The 27,196-nt window shown below is 44.4% G+C and overlaps 1 protein-coding gene across 1 annotated transcript in view; it reads left to right on the forward strand.

The window, feature by feature from the left end:
- Nucleotides 1–1,754: 1,754 nt before the first annotated feature.
- Nucleotides 1,755–27,196, forward strand: part of plcl1 (phospholipase C like 1) — a gene marked incomplete at its 5' end in the record, with an annotated part of 145,340 nt that continues 119,898 nt past the window's right edge. Inside the window, one exon of the mRNA XM_079253692.1 lies at nt 1,755–1,934. Coding sequence (XP_079109818.1) covers nt 1,755–1,934 — 180 coding nt within the window. The remainder of the gene's footprint in view (nt 1,935–27,196) is intronic.

The following is a 27,196-nucleotide window of genomic DNA, read 5'->3' on the forward strand; positions in this document are numbered from 1 at the left end:
CCTTCTGGCTCAGCTCCTTCTACACCACGACAGACCGGCGCAGAGTCCGCATTACTGCAGACGCTGCACCGATCCGTCGATCTCGCGCTCCATCCTTCCCTCACTCGTGAACAAGACCCCGAGATATTTAAACTCCTCCACTTGAGGCAGGACCTGACTCCCGACCTGGAGAGGGCAATCCACCCTATTCCGGCTGTGGACCATGGTCTCAGATTTGGCTTCAAAATTTAAATTAAAATATGTCACCGATACAGTTAAATAAGACGTCACCAACGTCCAATCAGCAGTTCGTTGCGTACAGATACGTCTTTTTAAAGTTGTTGTGTTTTCACTTCAGTCTGGATGTCACCCCTGATGGACGATGAATGATGGGATGCAGTAGCAGTGTAACCAAGCTGGTGGGCAACATGAGGAGGCGGGACCAGGATGTTGGCTGTGCATGGATCTTCCACATGATAACCCCCCCCCCCCCCCCCCCCCCCCCCACCAGTCTGGTAAATAAAAACATGTCCGTTTTGTTTCATCAGGTTTCAATACATCAGAATCAGTTTGTCAGAGATTTGTTTGTTCTACAAATAACTGATGCGATTACACCGAAGAAAATTAATCCTCCAAACACTCATTTTCTTATTTATTGTGCTAAATTTAAAAAATCCCATCTGCAGGTTATTATGACGTAAAGCTAAAAGAAAAATGAAAAAGGAACCTTTAAGTAGTTTGAGCCTTCAGATCAGCTGGTAACTGAAATAATAACTTCTTCACTGATCATCTGCATGTCTTGGTTTATGTGAGAAGACTCAGGTCATCATCAGAAACGTTTTTATTTATTTGTGAATGAAACGAGTCCAAGCGCAGCTCAGCTGAGGAGAAATCACTTGTTACTCTAACAGATTACAGAAACTGTTGGGGAGGCCGACCCTCTCGGTCCTGAACTCGACCCTCCACCTATCAGAAGCGCCAACTCTCGCGGCGGCTGCGCGCATTGGCCGCTCCGCGCGCCTGTCGCGGGCGTGGGAGGAGCCGCGTGGAGGGGAGATTGAGGGAGGAGCGGCTGTCGGGAGGCGGTACGACTGTCAGTTGTGTGTTTTTTTCTTAGACAAAAGTCTGCTGTTGTTTCTGTGAGAACAAACCAGACGGCCGCGGCGGCTGCGTTCAGTCCGGGCGACGCGCCGCGCGCTGACACGAGCGGAACCTCCGTCTGCACGCGCAGCTCTGAGTTCAGCGGGCTCTGCACTTTGACACGGAGCAGGGTTGTGGATGGTAGCCTGGTGGACGCATCTGGATTCTTCCAAATATTTTCTTTCTTCCACCTCCGGCAGCCGCTCGCGCTCGCGCTCGCGCTCGCCGCCTGTCCTCACGCCGAGGCTTTACGCACGTCTGGACGTCCTGACCGAGCGACACCGGAGACTAGGAGGACTTGTTGCGCGTCTCCTGGGAGCGCACCAGACCAGTTTCCAAGTCTGAAGCTGCCTGTGATGCTTGGGTTGTTGTTCAAGGCGCGAGGATGGAGCGCGCGCCAGCAGCCTGAAGTCCGCGCGGGCTGTCGCTCAGAGATGCTGACAGTCTGCTCCTAGTTGAGGAAATTGGGGTGACGAGTTCCTGCCAGGCTTGCGAGCAACAACGCGCTTCTCCTGTAAATGGCATCCACGCGCAACCGAGCCAAACTTTCCGCGGGTCAGATCCGACCAGTTCTTTAGATTCATTTCTTTTCCTCGCGCTTGTTTCGAACTGAGCCTTCCCCTCTCCTGGTCGACATGTCTGAGCGTGATGGATGTGGAGACGGGCTGTGCAGCGACGGAGCACCGGACTTCATTCCGCCGCGAGCGGCGCGCGGGCGGCGCAGCGGCGTCATCCTCCCCGGCGGCGGCCAGGACTCCGACACCATCCTGCTGGAGTCCGTGAAGGCAGCACCGCGCCGGAGCAGCATCATCAAGGTAAAGACATCCAGGCATCTGACTAGTTCTCCTTCCTCTGAAGCTTCTTTACATCCATTTAGTTACATTAAATAAAGAATTAGTCCGTCTTTACAGACACGTGGTTTAAATGTGGAGAAAATGTCTGTAAAGCTTGAAAAAGATTCCCACCTGCTCCTCTAAAGGTCAAGGTCCTCACCCTGCGCCCCCCCACCCCAAGGCCTGGCAGGTTTTTCTTTCTTTTTGACGCGCACATCCTGGCACACTTCTGCTGATTTCATGTTTTAGTCGCGTCACATGTGCGTAATTTCAAATTCCTCAATCTCCTGCTCTGCCTTTTGACTGGAAGCAGTCAGACCACATTCCCAGATGATTGGAGAGCTGTGCATGGTGGCAAAATGTTCAGAACAATCAGTGAAAGTTGAGGGATGTGAAATCCTTCATCGTCCCGGTACAGAGCGGGATTTATTTAAGAATTCAGTCCTGATCCAGGCTGAAAGTTTAATCAGAATCTCATCTCTGAGTTATAAGTAGCCGTATGTATGCAGGAGAAACCGCGGACACACTGAGCTGCTGGCATCAGGGTGACATCATGCTTCTCCTGCCCCACCTGTGCTCAGGTTGCAGGTTGCCAGAAGCGTGTGGGGGATCATGTTTGAAGGGGGTCATTACCTTTCATGTGGAACATACCGGCTCAGGTGTGTGTTGCAGCAGTGGTGAAGTACACGACTAATACGTGTTTAATCAATACTATAGAAGTGTAAATAATTAGTTCAGAGGTTTGAATCTCCCGTTCCATCTCATCACCATGAGAATCTCCCGTTCCACCTCATCATGATGAGAATCTCCCGTTCCACCACATCACCATGAGAATCTCCCGTTCCACCTCATCATGATGAGAATCTCCCGTTCCACCTCATCATGATGAGAATCTCCCGTTCCACCTCATCACCATGAGAATCTCCCGTTCCACCTCATCATGATGAGAATCTCCCGTTCCACCACATCACCATGAGAATCTCCCGTTCCACCTCATCACGATGAGAATCTCCCGTTCCACCTCATCACGATGAGAATCTCCCGTTCCACCTCATCACCATGAGAATCTCCCGTTCCACCTCATCATGATGAGAATCTCCCGTTCCACCTCATCACGATGAGAATCTCCCGTTCCACCTCATCACGATGAGAATCTCCCGTTCCACCTCATCATGATGAGAATCTCCCGTTCCACCTCATCATGATGAGAATCTCCCGTTCCACCTCATCACCATGAGAATCTCCCGTTCCACCTCATCATGATGAGAATCTCCCGTTCCACCTCGTCACCATGAGAATCTCCCGTTCCACCTCATCATGATGAGAATCTCCCGTTCCACCTCATCATGATGAGAATCTCCCGTTCCACCTCATCATGATGAGAATCTCCCGTTCCACCTCATCACCATGAGAATCTCCCGTTCCACCTCATCATGATGAGAATCTCCCGTTCCACCTCGTCACCATGAGAATCTCCCGTTCCACCTCATCATGATGAGAATCTCCCGTTCCACCTCATCATGATGAGAATCTCCCGTTCCACCTCATCATGATGAGAATCTCCCGTTCCACCTCATCACCATGAGAATCTCCCGTTCCACCTCATCACCATGAGAATCTCCCGTTCCACCTCATCACCATGAGAATCTCCCGTTCCACCTCATCACCATGAGAATCTCCCGTTCCACCTCATCACCATGAGAATCTCCCGTTCCACCTCATCATGATGAGAATCTCCCGTTCCACCTCATCACCATGAGAATCTCCCGTTCCACCTCATCATGATGAGAATCTCCCGTTCCACCTCATCATGATGAGAATCTCCCGTTCCACCTCATCATGATGAGAATCTCCCGTTCCACCTCATCACCATGAGAATCTCCCGTTCCGCCTCATCACCATGAGAATCTCCCGTTCCACCTCATCATGATGAGAATCTCCCGTTCCACCTCATCATGATGAGAATCTCCCGTTCCACCACCTCCCAAAGCTGCTCTGCTGGATGTAGATCTGGTGACTGTGGAGCCGTTGGAGGACAGTGAACTCATCGTCATGGTGGAGATGATGTGAGCTTTGTGACATGGTGCATCATCCTGCTGGAAGTTTCCATCAGAAGATGCTACACTGTGCTCAGAAAGGGATGGACATGGTCAACAGCAGGACTCAGATTGGCTGTGGTGGGTCGCGTTAAGGGGAACAAAGGCAGGATGGATCCATGTTGTCATGATGTTTCCAGCAGATTCTGATCCTACCATGTGAATGTGGAGCTGAACTGGAGACTCATCAGACCAGCAACGTTTTGCATCCTTATTGAAACAAAACATCTATGAAACAGTGACAGAATTAAACCTTGACTGCTTGGAACTCTATGTGTAGCCCGATCCTTCTCTTCAGCCTCCATTATGACATTATGTTGTCCTAAATGTTTCACAGTCCCGCCTCAACGGGACTTTTTCACGATCCACTGGTTATTTTTCATTTAGCCATGACGAGGTGTTGGATCAGACAGGTGAACCTAGTTCACGGCATAACAACAGCATTTTACTGTATTATAGAGTTTGACTATTCTTTAGAGACGACGCCGAGTCGCAGTCAGTCTTCAGAAACCTCTCCATGTTGGCATCACATCTGACAGTAAATGTTGCTTCTGTGCATTTGGGGATTTATCTCCATTAATGATGTAATGTTTGCTGCTACATCAAGCTAAGTCCAAATCCACGCAAGTATTTTTATCTTTTATGATTGTTTCCTCTGCAGTTAAAACATCCAGCTGGTTGTTTTTAACCCTGAAACCTTCAAGCAGCCATAGAGGATCATTATTTTCCTGCTTTTCTCATCACTTGTTGATCTTTGGCTGCTCCTGATTGGACGTTACCGTCAGTTTAAGCTCTCTGATTGGTGGAAGGTCTGACAGGAAGTGTCTTCATCATCATGTCCAGGTGGAAATCATAGGCTGTATATAAAAGATGGACGGAGCCTCCGTGGTTTCTGAAGAGCTGAGTTGAAGCTCTTCACCCTGCCATCTTGGCAGGGTGTTGTCTCACCTGGAAAATACAAATATGGGCAAAGAGGTGGAGCTGAGGGGGGGGCTGTGAGCGTCATGGTGGATGACTGACATCGAGCGAACTCCGAGCTTTCTGTAGCTAAGAGCTAACCGAGCTAACCCGGAGATAACAGGAGCTAACCAGCTAACGGAGGTAAGCGGGCTAAAGCTAAGTCACGTTGCTAACTGGCTAAAAACCGCGGTTGTTCTATGTTCTGACTTGAAGCGGGAGATCGCGTACCTGTCAATCAAAAGGACACGCCCATAAATATGCCGAACTTGGAGATTAAATTACTTTTAAATGGGCGAGTTAGAAAAAAATTCACTCCCCCCACAGTTGTCATGAAGGTAAACCTGACCTGTTAAACCAAAAATGGATTTTGAACCAGGCTGTAAACATGTTTATTTCTGCTGTGAAGTTGGTCTTTTTAACATGGGAGTCTATGGAGATTTGCTCTGTTTTGCAGCCCCTAGTGGATGAAGGGGGAACTGCAGTGTTATGCACTTCCGCATAGGCTTCACTTTTAACCTCCAGAGGTTGCTGCTTGGTGAAAATAGAGGTCTCTTAGCAACATGGTAGTGATGGTGATGAAGATGTGATAAATAATGGTGGATTTACCATCTAGAGTCTCTGAATAAACACTACATGTTGTGTCTGGATTGTAAACCTCCTGGACGGATAGAAACGCTGGAAAACCTTTACACATTATTCCTAACTCTTTGGCGCCCCCTAGCAACGGCTAATTCACCTGTCCTGCATCTTGTCTCTTCTCGGAGATCTCTCCCGGCAGTAAGAGTCAGGCTAATGTTGACTCTTATGTCTTGTTCCGTCTCTTCCTCCAACAACGTCCTCTTGCATGTCTGCTGAATCAGCCACGTTGCACCTTTAAGGCAGCTGGCGTGGACATCCAGATGTTGACCTGTAACACAGGTCTGGTGAGTCAATGCTGCCGTAACGTGATGCTGGTTTAAAGGTCAGACAGTTGTCGTGTTTTGGAAATTTCCATTCTTAAAGGTCAAACTCCAACAGAAATCTGATTAAAGTTTCATCCTGGTTGATATTTACATTTATTTTAAAGGTCCAGTTCCAGTCAGAGGAAGAGATTCATTGGTTTTTACAATGTGCTGATCTAATCCTGCTGTTCTGCTGCTGCTTTTTGACTCGTGGAGATAATGAACCCTGTTTATTTTTTTATTTAAGGCCCCATGAGGTGAGTTTAGCTGTTCGTTGGGTGTTTGTTCTCCTTCATTCTGCTGAAATCCTGCGGAAGGTTTTCTGTGACGTGAAAGACCACCGACCGGGGAACAGATTGATGCTTTCGCCGCCACCGAGGTTTACGACCTTCTGAGCCTGTTTCCCATCTGACGCTGCCAGGTCAGCCTCCATATTTCATGTCAGCGGTGGCGCCCCAGGGGAAGGTGGCGTTTCTGGCTGGAGTCGTGTCCACGCCGCGCCCAGCGCGAGAGTCGGGCCCGTCTGCAGGACCCAGCTGAACACAGAGTCCTTTGACTGCATGGAGGGATGTGGTGACAGGCGCGATGCTGCACGTCACATGATCAATAAATGTTGTTTTTTTTGTTTCCAGGATGCAGAATTCCTCCTTTAAGCTGCAGCGTTGCTTCCTGGAACTGCTCCGAACGCCACTTATAAAAAGTTTTTGTTTCCTGAAAAGACAGATAGATGTGTTGTGAGTCCGTTTCTTCTCCTCTCCCGCTGGATAGATTCACCCACCAGGGGTCTAATTAATTCGAGGAACCCTGAGCCGGATCCTCGTCAAAGTTTCAAGCAATGTTAACATTTATTGTTTTGGAAATGACATCAGAAGGAAATGGAAGCTCAAAGGGACGCAGACGGACCAGAGAGACGGCTTCTGTATGTCTGAGCAGATGGCAGCGGCGTGAGGTGTGAACCGAGGGTCGCTTGTTAATGGCGATTGGCAGGCGTGTGATTGGTCGGCTGTTGGTGCCGGACAGACTGGATGCAGGCAGAACGAGGCAGAATTTATGGTCCTTGTTGCCATCTGATAATTAGTCCGTTTTGGAGCCTAACATGTTTTTCCTCATCCACACTCTGCTAGTCGGCATTGAATGTTGGTTTGAGCAGAAAATACGTGGAAGTAAATGATGTTGCTGTCAATCACGACTCCAGAAAGTCTGGAAATGATCTCCTAAACCTCCCCGCCTGATGGACAACAACAGCTGCTTCTCTCAGATCGTTTCTGATGTCTTTCCTCCTGGGCTTGGTGTTAACACCTGAACCGTGTGGCGCAGATGAAACGTCAGCCAGTCAGGACAACGTTCACGTCTTTCAGAATAAAAGACGGCGAACTTTCTCCTTCTGCAGCGTGACAAACGGAGGAGATCTTTGGTCCTCGTGAAGCTCAGATAACCGTCAGGAATTTCCGCTTCTTATCGTCTGATGAAAGCGGCAGATTTCTCCACATGCTGGCTTCAGTTCAGGCCTGACGCCACGCGAGGGGACGTGTGCTGGCGGCGCCTTCCGTCTGAAACGAGGCCCGAGGGCGGGGCTGCTTCCTGCGCGGCTCGCGTTACTACAACAACTCGCATTCACACGTGCCCGCTGCGACACACATAACATGAAACGCACACACACGCAGGCAATTAAAGGCGTCCTTGTTCAGCCGGCTGCAGGGATGCGGTGATTACATCTGCAGCTCGTACGGAGGTGGCGGTTCAGACCATTACCTCTCCTGTAAGCAGCTTAAAGGTTTGGTTTCATTTAAACTCTCTGATGAGGTTTTATTATCACTCAGACCAGCGAGGACGTGCTCTCCTGATGGCTGCGTTGTCTGAGGTTTTTTGCATGAATTTGTCAGTAATTCCGCCTGTTTGTGCGTCTTTGGGAGTTTTCAGCTCCCCTGGAATGTTGCATTAAATCAGCTGTTGTTTGTGTTTTCTCCGCAGCATGTTTGCTGTGAACCAGAACTTTTTCTTTCACTGCACTTTTTTTGTTCTCATGATCCGGCGTGGAGCGATTCGTGTCCATGAAGGCTTGGAAACGCCCCAGCAGCCAGTCACCTCTTGACCCGCGAAGCCAGAAATAACTTCCTCCTCGTCTACTTTAATAAAAAGTAAATAATCGCAGGAGGAAAGCTGTTTTAGGGCAAAGTGGTGAAAATGATAAGATGGTTCCTCCCTCATCGTTCCCGCTTGTTTTCGCTCGGTCGTGTGTCGCCATCCAGGCCAGCGGCGCCGCATTGGCTGCCAGGCGCTGCTTCATCACATTTAAACACGTTAGTTCAGGCTGTTCTGGTCATTTCCCCTCCTGCACACCGTCTCCTATTAGAGCATCGGCGTGTAACCGGCCAGAAGCCGGACGAGCGCTCTGCGATCAGGGGAGCGGCGTGGGAATAACGGCGAATGAAAACACACGAACACCGTCGGTGTTTCCTCTGAAGGCTGCGTGTGATTCAGCGTCGCGGTTGACGTTCAGGACGAATGTTTTTTACCTCTGCTGTCGCTGTTTTACATGGAAGTCGAGTTTCTTCGACTTGTTTTTGTTCCGGAAGCTGCTGAGTCCTCCTCGTCGCTGAAGGGACGAGCCGGTCGTGTGAGACGGAGCAGACAACTCGGGAAAGACGACGCTTTTTTTCTGCATTTTATCTCTGAGAAGCCGGCGAGATTAGACGGGAAGCAGGATTTTACAGGCAGCGCGGCGGAAAGTCGTCACAAGGAGGACGGAGAAGTCAGGACCAGGAATACAGCAAAGACCAGAACCAGGACCCGAGAGATCCGGACCTTCAGCTGATCCAGCTACTGTTGGGTTTCCATGGAAACGGGGCTGTTAAGATGCCAGAGAAGGCTGAGATCACATGACACAAAAACTGGACTGAAGATCAGTGGAAACAGGTCCGATGGAGGGATCCGCTCCAGAACCAGGACCTCAGCCGGTCCGACGGAGGGATCCGCACCAGAACCAGGACCTCAGCCGGTCCGACGGAGGGATCCGCACCAGAACCAGGACCTCAGCCGGTCCGATGGAGGGATCCGCACCAGAACCAGGACCTCAGCCGGTCCGACGGAGGGATCCGCTCCAGAACCAGGACCTCAGCCGGTCCGACAGAGGGATCCGCTCCAGAACCAGGACCTCAGCCGGTCCGACGGAGGGATCCGCTCCAGAACCAGGACCTCAGCCGGTCCGACGGAGGGATCCGCTCCAGAACCAGGACCTCAGCCGGTCCGACGGAGGGATCCGCTCCAGAACCAGGACCTCAGCCGGTCCGACGGAGGGATCCGCTCCAGAACCAGGACCTCAGCCGGTCCGACGGAGGGATCCGCTCCAGAACCAGGACCTCAGCCGGTCCGACGGAGGGATCCGCTCCAGAACCAGGACCTCAGCCGGTCCGACGGAGGGATCCGCTCCAGAACCAGGACCTCAGCCGGTCCGACGGAGGGATCCGCTCCAGAACCAGGACCTCAGCCGGTCCGACGGAGGGATCCGCTCCAGAACCAGGACCTCAGCCGGTCCGACGGAGGGATTAAAGTTGCTGAGAACAAAAATTTCCTTTTAAAAGTTCCTTAAATTGAGACAAACTCAGTTTTTACATCATAAACTGTATTTTTATTTATGTTCTCATGTTTTAGTCAATAAGGAGCGAGACGGGAGTTCTGTTCAGGGTAACACAATTAGATAAAAGTAAATAAATAAATAAATAAGATGATCTTGCAGCCCTGAGCCAAATGTTTCATGTATATTCTCAAGAGACGCAGCGTTTGTCGGTGAAAGTGAGCAGATTGTTAAATCAGCAGTTATCAGTCAGAAACATATGCATCCTTTATTCTCTGTCTTAAGGTTATTTTTAAGATTTTTGTGTATTTAAATTAATAAAAAAAACCTTTTTGGAGGAAATAATCCCTTTTTTAGAGACAAACTTTTACTTTTGTCGTTACTTTTTTGATTGAAAAAATGAAAAACCGTTAAGAAAAGTGATCCTGTCTGTCAACAGACGAGATGATGACATCAGAATGTATTCAGGCCTGGGTTTCTTCCATCCAACCAAACCTTCGGATTGTAATGTCAGCTTGAATAAAGGCAGAAAAAAGAAGGAATTCTGGAGGAAATCCACCAAACAGATGCAGAGATTTCAGGGAAGGAGTTAAATCTTTATGCCTGCTGGTGGTGTGAAACGCCGGGAGTCATGGTCGTCGCCCCAAAACTGACTTCTACTTAGATTATGGTTCAAAAGAAAAATTAATTTGTTTCTAGAAAAAAAAAAGAAACGCTTTAAATGTAATAATGAGCTGAGAAACTGCACAGATGTGTCTGTGATCCTGACGGAAAGTCATGGAATTTCATCTGAAGGCCACAGTGGGAGCCCTGTTTATGTTTGATATGAGTTTATTTTTGTCCCTTCTCAGACAGAGTGCCATGTGGACTCCTTATCCCGTTCTGCCTGCGCCTCCTTTCCCATCTGCACTCCTTACAACTTTCCAATCCCGGGCTCATCCTTTGTTGTTCCGTCGTCTTCTCTCGGCATTGTCCTTCTGCTTTGACTCTCCTCGTGCTTCGCCGAGAAGCAAACAATGATTTGTTTGCGCCGTGCTCCTGGAACATGGACAAGCGTGGCGACAATGATCCCCCTGTGGTTGTGTGAGGGGCCCCTCTGTCTCCCAGTATCACTCAGATACTGGTGCCACATCTCTCAGAGCAGACCTCACTGCAGCTGCTGGTCAGGGGTTTGTGTGAAAAGACAAAGCAAACGTAGGAAAACGTTTGTTATTGTTCACATTTCTCAACGATGAGTTTGTCTCTCGGCCTTGGAGCGTCACGCTTGCTTCCTCAACCAACGGCACAAAATGAAATTTTACAGCAGATAACGAAACATTTTTGGAGGAAATATCATCACCTTTATTTTTGCTTTGTGGAAATAAACTAGATTTTCTCTCAGTTTGGAGATTTTAGGCCCATCGTTGCTGCTTTCTTTGGGATTACGACCTTCAGCTGTTCAGCTTGTTTAACCTTTCGTTTTATTTTAAGATTTAAAAAATGTGTTTTGGGCAAGCGGCAACCTTCAGCGGTTTGAGGTGAAGCCGATGCAGAAGTGCATAAAACTGCAGTTCCCCCTTCATCCACTAGGGGCTGCAAAACAGAGCGAATCCCCATAGACTCCCATGTTAAAAAGACCAACATGTTTACAGCAGAAATAAACATGTTTACAGCAGGAATAAACATGTTTACAGCAGAAATAAACATGTTTACAGCAGGAATAAACATGTTTACAGCAGGAATAAACATGTTTACAGCAGAAATAAACATGTTTACAGCAGAAATAAACATGTTTACAGCAGGAATAAACATGTTTAAAGCAGAAATAAACATGTTTACAGCAGGAATAAACATGTTTACAGCAGAAATAAACATGTTTACAGCAGGAATAAACATGTTTACAGCAGAAATAAACATGTTTACAGCAGGAATAAACATGTTTACAGCAGGAATAAACATGTTTACAGCAGAAATAAACATGTTTACAGCAGGAATAAACATGTTTACAGCAGGAATAAACATGTTTACAGCAGAAATAAACATGTTTACAGCAGAAATAAACATGTTTACAGCAGGAATAAACATGTTTACAGCAGAAATAAACATGTTTACAGCAGGAATAAACATGTTTACAGCAGAAATAAACATGTTTACAGCAGAAATAAACATGTTTAAAGCAGGAATAAACATGTTTAAAGCAGGAATAAACATGTTTACAGCAGGAATAAACATGTTTACAGCAGGAATAAACATGTTTACAGCAGAAATAAACATGTTTACAGCAGGAATAAACATGTTTACAGCAGAAATAAACATGTTTACAGCAGAAATAAACATGTTTAAAGCAGTAATAAACATGTTTACAGCAGGAATAAACATGTTTACAGCAGAAATAAACATGTTTACAGCATGTCTCCCGCTTCAAGTCAGAAGAACGTAGAACAACCGCGGTTTTTAGCTGGTTAACAACGTGACTTAGCTTTAACCTGCTTACCTCCGTTAGCTCCTGTTATCTCCGGGTTAGCTCGGTTAGCTCTTAGCTACAAAAAGCTCGGAGTTCGCTCGATGTCAATCATCCACCATGACGCTCACAGCCCCCCTCTCAGCTCCACCTCTTTGCCCATATCTGTATTTTCCGGGAGAGATGACACGCATGCCCCTGCCCAGATGGCGATGGTAGGAACCGCCCACCGAGCTTCAATTCAGCTCTTCAGAAACCTACGGGTGACGTCAGGGAGGCTATGTCCATTTTTTTTATATCCAGTCTATGTGTTGACCAAGACAAGTATACATTTGGTTTAAAGATAATTTGATCATAACTGAATGAAGTTTTCATGCAATAAGTGTGCAACATGAAACACACATCAGGGGTTGTCAAGACAAAGTAAGATTGATTCGATATCGAACAGTTCCATCGGGTTCATTTGAGCAGCTGTTGGCTGAAGCAGAGAAGAGGTCGTTGGTCAACCTCCCATGTTTGCCCTCTATAATTACATATTTTCTGCTCTAATAACTTCAAAAAAAGCACAAAGCCGCACATTTATCCTGTGATTTCTTGTTTGGTCTGACTCCTCCGCCAACTGTCACTGCAGTGATGTGGAAAAGCTGAATCAGGCCTGATCAAATAAACTCACTTTATAGTTGACATAACTATCCTGTGATGTGGGAGCTCGCTTCTTTTCCAACAGGTTCGTCTGTCTTCTCAGAACAAAGGCACGCTTCTTAAGTTTGCTGCCTAATTTAACACCAATTAACAGCTTAGCTGTCCAAGTGAAATAACTACACTCACAACAGCCTCAGCGAGTTGCCAAAGAAAAATCAAAGTTTATTCTTGGATTTTTACAATAAGAGATTGTCCAAAGGGCTTCACATAAAACAAATATCTACAGATAAATACAGTCATCACCAAACACGGCGACAAAACTTCGTTTAAAACAGGTAAAATCACAAATCAGGAGTTGTTAAAAGCTGTGTCTTTAGCTTGCTCTTAAAAAGTGACGAGTCACCTTCAGACTGTTCTGGTGGTAGTACCTGTCACTTCCCATACCTGGTGCACGGAACCTCAAGCAGATTTTGACCTGCAGAGCCAACGCTCTTCTGGGCTGATGAGGCGCGAGCGTCTCACACCAATAAGAGGAAACAAGGTCATTCTTTAAAAAGAGCTTTGAGAAGAAACAAGAATTTTTACAAAAGTTGGTGCAGTGAAGACAGAGTTGGTGAGATGTGGTTGCACTTAGGAGTTCCTATGAGGAGGCGAGCTGCTGCGTTTTGTCGTACGTTGCAGTGGTCTAGTGTAGATCTGATAGACCTTTTCTAGACCACCACAGCTTTTTTCTGAATGGAGATTAATCCAGGTGGACGCACAGTTGCCGTGTTCAGTCCATGTGGTGAATGGTTTGTTTTTGGGGAACATGTTGCTGGCTGCAGAGGGACTCGGTGAGTCTTGGAAAACTGTTCTCACCTTAAACTGTATCTGAAAGATGGACGGAGCCTCCTGTGGTTAAAAGTGAAGCCTATGCGGAAGTGCATAAAACTGCAGTTCCCCCTTCATCCACTAGGGGCTGCAAAACAGCAAATCCACATAGACTCCCATGTTAAAAAGACCAATTTAACAGCAGAAATAAACAAGTTTACAGCAGGACGTAGAACGTAGTGCCACATAGAAAAATTGTGGTTTTTAGATGGTTAACAACGTGACTTAGCTTTAGCCCGCTTACCTCCGTTAGCTGGTTAGCTCCTGTTATCTCCGGGTTAGCTCGGTTAGCTCTTAGCTTCAGGCAGCTCGGAGTTCACTCGATGTCAATCATCCACCATGACACTCACAGCCCCCCTCTCAGCTCCACCTCTTTGCCCATATTTGTATTTTCTTCGTGAGACGACACGCATGCCCCTGCTAAGATGGTGATGGTAGGAACCGCCCACCGAGCTTCAATTCAGCTCTTCAGAAACCTACGGGTGACGTCACGGAGACTGGTTGTCACACAGGTTGAAGGCCCAGCAGATGCTGGAAGTGTCTTTTCTGAAGTGTTTAAAATCTCTTCATGATGTAAAAAGCTCCTCTTCATCTAAACAAAAGACAAACCAGAGACATTGCGTCTCACGTTTGCCTTCGTAGGGCTTGAAGTGGTCCCCTCTAACATACATGTTATTATTGAAACCTGGATTTTGTAATTGGCAAAACATAGAATAACACATGGGTAAACTAACTGTTTTTATTGTTTTTTTTTTTTTTAATTTTCCCTTGAATGTTTATATTTTAAAACAATGTTTAGTAGGTTTCAAAACTCTTTGATTTGTTGACTGAAAGCAATGTGATTGCAGTTTCTCTCAGTAGTTTTGGTCAAACTGCAGTTTGTTTAATATATAAGGTTATATTGTCGAGCAAGCCACTACAATCTCAGATGGATTTGAACTGTTTTGACGGATTATATGCAGACCTTTTGTGCCAGACGGGGATGTATTGGAAATGGGACCAGAATTGGCTGGAAAGAGACGGTCACCTAATACATGTGATTGTTCATGTGTAATATTTGAGTTAATGCAAATTATGTGGGATTTAAACTGACCTTCACTCTGGTCCAACAAGGTCTCCAGGCCAAAGAAAGGACTTTACATTTGAATAATTGATTTAAACATAAACTAGTTTAGAATTAAATAGGTGTCATGCAGGTTAACTGTGAGCAAGGGCAGAGGGGAGCTGTTTAAATCTACAAACCACATCCAATCTAAACCTCTCTGCCATGATCCCACTCATAAACGCATCTCTGATTTGTCAAGCTAACTTTCTTGACGTTTGTTGTTTGTTCCTTTTGAGATTTGTCTGTGAAAACAGCAGGAAGGAGAAGAGATGTCAGAAAGCAAAGAGGGAGAGTCTCCAGAGTGGAGGGAGATGGTGACAGATAGCGAGGAGTACTCAGTTTGTTTCAATGGTTTGTAAAGTGCAAAAGACCAAGTACTGAACACGAAGACAAATTTTTAGAGATGGAAAAACATTTGTTTAGGCAGATGCATTTTGCAGTGTGTGTCAGCTCAGCTGTGTGTGGGGATACTTTGGGGTGGAAGGATCAGGGAAAACTCCAGAGACCACATGTCGGATTGCATTGCTACGCTGACTTTCAGCCTAGAGGGCATCACACAGACACACAAAAAAACATGATATATACAGATTCTGAACAATGTGAAAGGGGCTGAAAACGAGTTTGCTTGTTTGATTTACACACCAAAACACCAGTGATCTCTTCAGAAAAAGAATATCACAATAGGCTACTAAGAAAATCGGATGTCAAAAGTAAATAGTATAATATTTTTGGATAAATTCAGCCGTTAATTTCAGATCTCTTAATTTTGGAAATAATTCCAATTGCCGGATTAGCATAAACCAAAAAACCTTAGCTCCTGCAAGATAATGTCAACTTGAAGTAGCTAAAGTTAGCTTCAAGGATATAATTGCTTGCTCTGTTAGTTGCAAAATGACAACATAAACAGCTATGTTAATTTAAAAAAGGTAGCACAGAGATTATCATTAGCTGCTCTGTTAGTCCTGACAAGATAACCTCAACAGCTAAGATAGCTTAAAGAAGCTAAAGTTAGTGCAAACGATATAATTATAAGATGCTTAGTTAGTCCTATAAAGATAACTGTGGCAACTAAGTTAGCTTTAAAAAGCTAAGGTTAGCACAGACATTATTACAAGCTACTCTGTTAGTCCCCAAAAGAAGACAGTAGTACTATGTTGTCTTAAAAAAACCAAAGTTGGTAGAAACAGCATGATTATTAACTGGGCTGTTAGTCCGAACAAGACAATATCAGCAGTTGCGCTAGCTGAGAGAAGCTAAAGTTAGCACACACATTATAATTATTATAAGCTTCTCTGTTGGTCCTAACATGAGAACATTAGCTTGTTAATGCTAATTATATACCAAACATGAAGTTTAGGCTTAAATTTAGGCTAATACTACAACATCTTAACAGACATTAGCTTTTTTTTTTAGCCTAGCATAAATTTTTAACTTCTGCTTTTGTGTAAGTATGATAAACACTCAAAAGTTTATATTACTCAAAAATAATATTGAATTATTTTGGTCTAAAAACATGTGGGTCAATATGCTAGCGGTTGCAAACTAATGTTAGCTAGCATGCTAGCCTAAATAAGATGACCTGAAGCCATGTCATACCACTTAAAATAAACAAAAAATTGTTTTGAAATTGTGTATATTAAATGAGTGATAGCAATGTAAGGTGTGTTGGTTTGTGTTTGGAGTAATTCTTCAGATTTATATATAGATAAAGAGCAGCTGCAAGAATTACTGCCTAGATAAATAGTTAATTCTTTGATTAAAAACATAATCGAAATGAATGAAGCACAGTAAGAAAATTGGACTATTCTGGACACAAAGCAGTTGAAATTCTTTCCACAAAATATTCATTGTGAATTATTCTTCATTTAATTTATCTTCTAGTTAAATGAGGTCCCCATGAAGTCTGATTCGCAGTCCTGAATAACAAGTGAAAGGCTGCAGTTAAAGGTTATTTTCATTATTGATTGACATGATTGTTTTCTTGTCCCAGCAGAGCAGAAATAGCTCTAATGATGTTATCATTATGCACGGTCATGAACTTTATTTTCTCACCCATAGTTAAACTGATTACAGACCCACTCATTCACATGGCCTCAGTTCAGAGGGAAATGAATCTTATTTTAGTTTAATCCTTTTCCACAAACTTTAATTGAGAAACTTCTCCTGCTACTGTCAATTTTTTTCCTTAGACTTTGCTCCAGCTGACGTGTTGCTTTATAAACTCAGTAGGTGTGTTTACCAGAAAGTTGAGTCCGATTATGCGTGCGACTAGGCTCATGCGCGCTGACTTACAAGTCTGTTAGAATAAGCAGACTTCATGGGTGTGTGTGCATGTGCAGGACATGTTTCAGCCCTTTCAGAAAGGAGGAATGTTGTGTGGCTGCCAGAATCGTCTACTGTGACTTCAGTGGGACCAGCGTAGATCCCTGGCATCTCATACTCTTGCTGCCATGGCAACCCCATACAGGACAAAACTCCCCTATAATCCCTTAGCACCCTCGTCTTCCACACTCCAATCCCCCCCCCCCCCCAAACGGGGTGTGAACTTGTATTACTCATGTTTTGGGGACAAAAAATGTGTTTTAGAAGCACATTGGGGTGTACTATTAGATTCTTTGGCAGACAGCAAACCTCCACCAGATAAATGACTAATAGTTGGGTGAGACCTCAGTTTGAGATTAGTTACTTTATATTATGATATAATGGTGAATGAGGCAGAAGGCAGTTTTTACCAAGTGCATGTGGTATTTTAAATTTATGCTTTTGGATGAAAAATAAAAACAAAGTCTTAAAGACAAGGCAGGTAAAACCAACCAGCAACCTCCAGCTGTCAAAAGTGAAGCCTTTGCAGAAGTGCCAAAAGCTGCAGTTCCACCCTCATTCACTAGGGGCTCCAAAAGGGAGTTGATCTCCATTGACTGCCATGTTAAAAAGACCAACTACAAAGCAGAAATAAACATGTTAACAGCCTGCTACTAAAACATCCATCCATCCATCCATCCTTGTTCAAAAATCTTTGGGTTTTGTAGCAATGATTCCTGGTACATTTTAGCGACAAAAGGTTTAAAATGCACATAAGTCCACTTGTTTGGCATTGTCTTTATTTACCTGCGTAGAACATAAATGTGACATTTCTCACCTTGTCCGCTGTTTGGTTGAGTGGCAGACTTAATGAAATTATTTCCATTTTCTGCAGCAAATCAGGAAGGTTTTACCCCAACCCAGTGTTTACTTTGAGGCCCCTGCGGTGTAAGTTGGCTTTAATATGATGGACCTAATTTCAAAGCCAACATCGGTGTGGAACACTGGTTTAAAGCCAAAAAAGGACCAATTTGACGCATCGCACAGATCTGAAAACTCAGATTTGCATTTATACCACCCCAACCAGTTCTTCATTTGGAATAAAAGCCACTGGCACAGCTGGGTTTTAGTCAAAGCTTTCAAACAAGTAAATAAATAAAAATATAGCTGTGTCTTATGGCTCAGTTGCTAAGAAATTCAGTCACGCAACAAGGTAGAAAAAACAGCAAATATAGAAATGCTGCATTTTTTTAAGCTGAATTACCAGTTAAAACATGAATATAAAAATACAACTCCCAACTAGTAAAACAAAACAAAAGATGACATTCTGAAGGATTTGAAACAACCTTTTACTTGGTTTCCACAGAGACTTCTGAAGCCTAAAAAGAAACCAGAGGTATTATTCAAGTTTACTTTCTTTTCCTATAAATGACTTATTCTTCACTAGGTGTATTATCACACCGTGATCAGGCTTCATCTGTCATTGTGACCTAAAAACGAATAATTAAATCCTGAATGAAAATGATATGTACAACAAAAAGGAATCCTGAGTTTTGTAACAGTCTGACACAATTTTATAATACATTAAATCCAATACTGTAGATGCCTGTGACTTTATTCATGTTTTGCAGGGAAAAACAGTCTTTAAGGAGTCTCTTTTTTTGTTACTTTGTTACCCAAAATTAACATGTAAATAGTTGTTCTTTATTAAAAAACAAGGGTTTTAGTTAAAGGGGTATTCCCAAAGCATTCAGGGCTGTAATTACCATAATAACCTATTATTCTTTTTTAATAGGTGAAAGAATTCTATTTATTATTCCATAATGTCCCTGATGGTGCTTCACAGAATTAAAAACGTACAATGCTTTCTGCCTTCGGCCTTAAGATGAATAATTGAGTAATCATTTTAGGTCTGATTAAGCGAGACTGCTCCACTTTGGTCCTTATTAATCTTGTCCCTGAATACGCTGTCAGAACACATCAGGAAACTGCATTACGGCTGCTGATTACAACACAGAGCCGTCTGAGAGAAGTGTTTAGATGTCATTCTTGGAAGTCCTCGCAGTGGCCACTAACTGGATTACTGGGCTAATCGAATTTGTCAATGTGTGCTTCAGACGAGGTTGTAGTCCATTTTCAGCTGTTGTCACTGGTCACTCGGTTACTTTGCATTTCACTGTTGTTTGCTATGAAGGACAGCTGTGATATTTTTTCTCCTTAATTATATCTGTCTCCTCTTCCGTCCATACACACCGTGCCATCTTTACCTGAAATAAACTGGTCACATGACCCCGTATGTCACGTCTGGGCAGTTTTGCGATACACTTTTACATCTTAACATCTGAAAAATCACCTTACGAGAGCATAAAAACTTTTTAGTGATATTTGAGAGGTATTTCGAAATGTAGGTGTTTCCATTACCAGTTCCATTAGCGTTATTTAGGTTTTGCCATAGTCTGTATATAACTGGAGCATGGAGCCTCTGTGATGTCACTCGTAGGTTTCTGAAGAGCTAGATTGAAGTTCGGTGGGCGGTTCCTACCATCGCCATCTTGGCGGGGGCATGTGTGTTGCCTCGCCCGGAAAATACAAATATGAGCAAAGAGGTGGAGCTGAGAGGGGGGCTGCGAGCATGGGGAATAGATGATTGACATCTAGCTAACTCTGACCTGCCTGTAGCTAAATGCTAACTGAGCTAACCGAGCAAACAATAGCTAACTGGCTAACGGAGGTAAGCGGGCTAAAGTCACGTTGTTAACTGGCTAAATAGCGTGGTTGTTCTACGTCCTTCGGGAGATCAGGTACCTGTCAACCAAAAGGACAAGCACCTAAATACGCAGAAATTTTAGTTTAAATTACTTCTAAACAAGGGAGTTAGAAAAAAATTCACTCCCCCCACAGTTGTCATGAAGGTAAGCCTGAACCTATTAAACTGAAAATGGATTTTTGTACCAGGCTGTAAACATGTTTATATCTGCTGTAAACATGTTTATATCTGCTGTAAACATGTTTATTTCTGCTGTAAACATGTTTATTTCTGCTGTAAACATGTTTATTTCTGCTGTGAAGTTGGTCTTTTTAACATGGGAACTGCAGTTTTTGGCACTTCCGCGTAGGCTTCACTTTTAACCACTGTTGGATGTTGCTGCTTTGGTTTTGTGTGACTTTAGAGGTGATGGAAACGCAGCTTGTGATGTGCTACATTTCTCTTGATTTCTTCTGAGAATGTATAAAATGGTACCATGATACAAACTCGTTTTGAGGCAGATTGTATTTTAACTCTCCAATTTGCAGTTTTAATTAGGAATTGATAAAAATGCCCATATTTAATGGATTTCTTAGAACTTGTGTCCTATTGATAGGGGACGCTTAGATTAAGATTTATTGTCCGTCAAAATTCTCCCCTCTGTGTCTGATCAATGGATCCCAAGGCTGTTCAGTGTTGCCTCACAGCTGTGGAGTTTTTAAGGTGTTTTTATTACACGTCCTAAAATCTGTCTTATACACAACAGACAGGACAAATTACATTGTGCACTTTCTTTTTGTTCTTGAGAATTTTCCAAGAATGAAGCACTGCTGCAGGAAATACAGGGTATTTCAATATATTATTCTTAGTGAATTACTCAGATGAATAAATCAGCAAGTGTGATAATGTGTGCAGACTTGGAAGGGAAGTAGTCCTAAAAAAAGACGATGCCATGATGGGAAGCAGAGGCAAAGTGTTACACAAGTGAAAAGGACAGCGAGCTGCTGTTGAAAGCAGAAATTGTTGTGAATCCTCATGTGGACGTGGTGAAGGAAATGAAGGAGCGACGGCATGTGAAAACAAACCAAGCTTCGCTCTGCTTTGCTCATCATAATGCAGCAATAAAGTGTTGCTATTTTGAAGTATTCTCATATGAAATAACATTCTGCTGATACTGAGAGCTTTTTCCCAGATTAACACTTCCACTTTGCTGCTTTTCAGTACTTGTTTTTCACCTTTCTGTCCATCACATGGTATTTTTGATCAGCCTTTAATCCCTATTTGGTATCAAACTGTGCATGAAATTATTTTCCTGTTCAAAACTATGTTTTTATCCATAATATGCTCTACTCCACTGCAGAAGGTAACCCTCTGTACCAGAAAACTGGTACTACTAATACTACTGAAATGAATGGATCGGTACACTAAAATCATCATCAAAAACCCAAGAAATAATAAAAAAAAAAAACAAACAAAAGAAAAAACAACAACAAATGAATGGATATATCTTTACCTAAAGAATATAATATAACCCCTTACACAAGCTTCAAAACACTAGCCATAGTATTAAGCTAAGCTAAATAACGTTGTCAATTCTGTAATGTTAGATATTAATAGCCTTGTTCATTAAATAAGATAATATCCCCCATTACAGTAGCTTTAATATACTGGCTGTAGTGTTAAACTAAAGTTAATTGCATTACCTGTTATGTTTGCTATTATTATCTCAGACTAAAGGAGACAAAATCACTCATTACACTAGCTTCAAAACATGTTAAGCTAAGCAATGCTAAATGACATTGTCGGTTTTGGCCTGTTTTACCTATAAATTATTTTAAATAGCAATAGCTATTATGTTTAGCTAAAGAAGATAATGTTACCCAAATTAATTTCAGATCGCGAACCACATTGTTAAGCAGAGCTAAATAACATGTTAGTTAATATGATGCGGCTAACTGTATTAGCTTTATGTTACTGACGGTGAAGTAAGTTAATTTAGAACATTGTCTAGCATTATTATTATTATTATTATTATTATTATTATTATTATTAATAATAATAATAATAATAATAATAATGATAGATGGATAGATAGATAGAAAGTATATTATTATTACATAGAACTGACAGAAGTAATAACAGTCATGAGCTCGACATAAACCGTCATTCTGATGTTCCATCTTCATTTATGATCAACCAGTACAAGACTTTGCTATTTCTGTCAAAGTCTGGTGCATGATTTATAATTTCTGTGTAACCTACGTTTCTCCAACCAAAGTCCCTCCTGAATTTCTTTTTTTTTTTTTTTTTTTTTTTTGTCTTGTCCAGCATTTAAGCAAGCAGACTGATGTTCTGGATGCTGTGTTCTGCTGAGCAAATTTATTTTGCCAAGGGGAACTTTTGTAGATGTAATGATCCCCTTGTATTTCTTGATTCTTATTTTATTTTTCAATTTGTTTTGGATAATAGCTTGTATTACAGAGTTTATGCTGCTGGACCCGACCGGAAAGGACTGAATTTCTTATTAAATAAATAAAACCTTTCATGTCATGGAGTTGGGCAGGAGCAGTGACAGATCCTGTGGTGCATAAATCGGAGTGATTTTCTGTGTTGGAGGGTCATGTAATTAGAATTATTTCTAATCTTGCTTTAGCTGTGTTTAAGTGAAGTTTTAATTCTGTGCAGAAATAAAAACAGAACATTTTTAAACTTGTCTGAGATATACAGGTTAGTGATTTTTCTGATCTGGATAAGTCATTTAAAAGATTATTTATTTATCTGACCACCATTCTAAAACCACAAAATGTTTGTTTTTATTTGGTTCAAGTAGAAAAGTCATGAATCTTCACCTTGGAGAAGTTTGAAAAGATCCATTTTCTGTGTGGTTTTGGTGAATTATTAAACTTTTACTTTTCTGTCATCTTCAGAACATCATAAAATAAAATGGAGAGTCTGTGCTGTACATACCACATGATGAGGTCATGCTGCTCCCAGACATGCTGGGTGGAGTTGTCTCAGCTCACATTCTCCATTCAGCCTGTCCTTTTCATCTCTATCGCACCAACGTCTTTCCAGAAAGCCTTTCCTGTACGTCATCTGCAACCTCTAACCTTAAATGAGGACATCTTTAGTCTGTTTTCTTGGCTACAAAGAGCAAAACAAACAAAAAGAACAACAAAACAACATAAAACTGGCCCTGGCTTTGGTTGATTTCGTCATGTACATGCCATCGGCTGGACAACTCTGAGGTGAAACTGCTGGACGGCGAGGGCTGCAGTCGTGTCTAATCAGGTGTTTGCATTAAAAACAGCTGCAACGTCGGAACTGTGGAAGGAAAACTTGGAAAATGACTTTCTTCTTAGTTAATGAAGATGAACTGGTTTACTGATAAAAACTAAAGTTATGGGTTAAATATGTATTACAGCTTATAATTTTTGCTTTCTAAAGACTTTATTAAAAAATTTATTTATTTATTTTTTTTTTTGCAATCAAACCTTAAATCTCTGAGCAAGTTGTAACACAGTCAGCCTGAAGACGTGACGTTTCTCCGCAGACGTGACGTTTCCATGCAGACGTGACGATTCCACGCAGACGTGACGATTCCACGCAGACGTGACGTTTCCATGCAGACGTGACGATTCCACGCAGACGTGACGTTTCCATGCAGACGTGACGATTCCACGCAGACGTGACGTTTCTCCGCAGACGTGACGTTTCCATGCAGACGTGACGTTTCCATGCAGATGTGACGTTTCCATGCAGATGTGACGATTCCACGCAGACGTGACGTTTCCATGCAGACGTGACGATTCCACGCAGACGTGACGTTTCTCCGCAGACGTGACGTTTCCATGCAGACGTGACGATTCCACGCAGACGTGACGTTTCCACGCAGACGTGACGTTTCCACGCAGTCGTGACGTTTCCACGCAGACGTGACGTTTCCACGCAGACGTGACGTTTCCACGCAGACGTGACGATTCCACGCAGACGTGACGTTTCCACGCAGACGTGACGATTCCACGCAGACGTGACGTTTCCACGCAGACGTGACGATTCCACGCAGACGTGACGTTTCCACGCAGACGTGACGATTCCACGCAGACGTGACGTTTCTCCGCAGACGTGACGTTTCCACGCAGACGTGACGATTCCACGCAGACGTGACGATTCCACGCAGACGTGACGATTCCACGCAGACGTGACGATTCCACGCAGACGTGACGTTTCTCCGCAGACGTGACGTTTCTCCGCAGACGTGACGTTTCCACGCAGACGTGACGATTCCACGCAGACGTGACGATTCCACGCAGACGTGACGATTCCACGCAGACGTGACGTTTCTCCGCAGACGTGACGTTTCCACGCAGACGTGACGATTCCACGCAGACGTGACGTTTCTCCGCAGACGTGACGTTTCCACGCAGACGTGACGATTCCACGCAGACGCGACGATTCCACGCAGACGCGACGATTCCACGCAGACGTGACGTTTCCATGCAGACGTGACGATTCCACGCAGACGTGACGTTTCTCCGCAGACGTGACGTTTCCATGCAGACGTGACGTTTCCATGCAGATGTGACGTTTCCATGCAGATGTGACGATTCCACGCAGACGTGACGTTTCCATGCAGACGTGACGATTCCACGCAGACGTGACGTTTCTCCGCAGACGTGACGTTTCCATGCAGACGTGACGATTCCACGCAGACGTGACGTTTCCACGCAGACGTGACGTTTCCACGCAGTCGTGACGTTTCCACGCAGACGTGACGTTTCCACGCAGACGTGACGTTTCCACGCAGACGTGACGATTCCACGCAGACGTGACGTTTCCACGCAGACGTGACGATTCCACGCAGACGTGACGTTTCCACGCAGACGTGACGATTCCACGCAGACGTGACGTTTCCACGCAGACGTGACGATTCCACGCAGACGTGACGTTTCTCCGCAGACGTGACGTTTCCACGCAGACGTGACGATTCCACGCAGACGTGACGATTCCACGCAGACGTGACGATTCCACGCAGACGTGACGATTCCACGCAGACGTGACGTTTCTCCGCAGACGTGACGTTTCTCCGCAGACGTGACGTTTCCACGCAGACGTGACGATTCCACGCAGACGTGACGATTCCACGCAGACGTGACGATTCCACGCAGACGTGACGTTTCTCCGCAGACGTGACGTTTCCACGCAGACGTGACGATTCCACGCAGACGTGACGTTTCTCCGCAGACGTGACGTTTCCACGCAGACGTGACGATTCCACGCAGACGCGACGATTCCACGCAGACGCGACGATTCCACGCAGACGTGACGATTCCACGCAGACGTGACGTTTCTCCGCAGACGTGACGTTTCCACGCAGACGTGACGTTTCCACGCAGACGTGACGTTTCCACGCAGACGTGACGATTCCACGCAGACGTGACGTTTCTCCGCAGACGTGACGATTCCACGCAGACGTGACGATTCCACGCAGACGTGACGATTCCACGCAGACGTGACGTTTCTCCGCAGACGTGACGTTTCTCCGCAGACGTGACGTTTCCACGCAGACGTGACGATTCCACGCAGACGTGACGATTCCACGCAGACGTGACGTTTCTCCGCAGACGTGACGTTTCCACGCAGACGTGACGATTCCACGCAGACGTGACGTTTCCACGCAGACGTGACGTTTCCACGCAGACGTGAAGTTTCCCTGCAGACGTGACGTTTCTCCGCAGACGTGACGTTTCCACGCAGACGTGACGTTTCCACGCAGACGTGACGATTCCACGCAGACGTGACGTTTCCACGCAGACGTGAAGTTTCCCTGCAGACGTGACGTTTCCATGCAGATGTGATGTTTTCACGAAGACGTGACGTGGCAGACATGACATTTCAGCGCTGACGTGACGTTCCCACGTGGACGTGACGTTTTCAGATTCTGAGGCTAAAATGATGTAAAATGAATGTATGAACAGATAAAGCAGCATGAAGAGAAACCAGAAATTTGTAGAAATAACACACATAGATCAGCAGTGACCAAGTCTTTTCTAATTTGCACATCATTCTCTCACGTCTGAAAAACACACACACACACACACACACACACACACACACACACACACACACACACACACACACACACACCGTTTCCATGTTTCCACACGTCTTCCTGCTACTATCTACCTGCTCTCCTCACTGCAGCACCTCCACCTCAGCTGCATCCCAAACGTCTTCTTGGCTTTATTCCAGCCATAGAGGATCATTATTTTCCTGCTTTTCTCATCACTTGTTGATCTTTGGCTGCTCCTGATTGGACGTTACCGTCAGTTTAAGCTCTCTGATTGGTGGAAAGTCTGACAGGAAGTGTCTTCATCATCATGTTCAGGTGAAAATAGAGGTCTCTTAGCAACATGGTAGTGATGGTGATGAAGATGTGATGAATAATGTTGGATTTACTATCTAGAGTCTCTGAATAAACACTACATGTTGTGTCTGGATTGTAAACTTCCTGGACGGATAGAAACGATGGAAAACCTCCGTAGATCTTGTTAACATAAGCTCTCTGTCAGAATTTACCCCTCAGAGTTCCACACTGACGTTCCTGAGAAACTGATGATGATATAACTGATCGTATTTGGAGGCGTCGGAGTTCTAGCGGAGCTTTAAGGGAGGATATGTGTGTTCTGACTGTGCAGGGGAAATTACATTGAACTTTGAAATATGATATGAAAGCATGTCAAAGAAACAGATATCCAGCTGTTTGTATTCACGAGTCTTTAAAAACCACTAACATACTTTTTAGAGAATACAAAATCCATATTTAATCTTTTTTGCTTTCGCCAAATTTTCTGCAAATTTGTTGGAAATTTCTGTGACATCAGATCAGAAGCTGATCCTGTTGATGCATAACCACACCGAGCTGCGGGAAGCTCCTGCTGCTCTCCAGATGTTGTTTTCTCACCGCCATCACTCAGATTTACTGGAAGCTGATAAGCTGCTGTGTTTATTAATGAGCCGGGTTGATTCTGATTGTCAGCTCCAGAAACTCTTCACTCCTACCTTCTCTGTCTCTTTGATTAGAGAATGATCTTCATAATCTTTGCTGTTCTTGCGGCACATGGTTGAGCTCAGTCAGTCCCAGCCATCTCATTGGACCTTACTTCATCTTGTTTTGCTGTAGCAGCTTATAAAATGAGAAAGAACATCACCTCTTGACACTGTTCTGTTTCCTGTCAGAAGTATTTGGGAGTAAAATTCAAGCCAATTGGTGATTGTTGCGGAGGAGGGGGAGAGCTGGTGCTGACAAGCAGGCGTGAACAGATTTTTGCAGACCAGTGATTCCACTTGAGGACTCATCCACGAACCGGCTAGAAAACTCAGCTTCGGGCCTCCATTCGGATTTTAAAAAGAGCTAATTAAAATAATTACCGCTCTTCCAGCATGAAGAGATGTTCTGTCTCTCCTCCACCCCCACGCCGCTCTCCCCCTCAGCAGGTTTTTGTTGCCGCTGCAGGAATGGAGGCATCATTAGGAGCCTATTTTCTCCTGAAGTCGTCTTCTGTTTTC

This window comes from Telmatherina bonti, assembly GCF_933228915.1.
Source record: "Telmatherina bonti genome assembly, chromosome: 15".
In the NCBI taxonomy this organism is placed as follows: Eukaryota; Metazoa; Chordata; class Actinopteri; order Atheriniformes; family Telmatherinidae; genus Telmatherina; species Telmatherina bonti.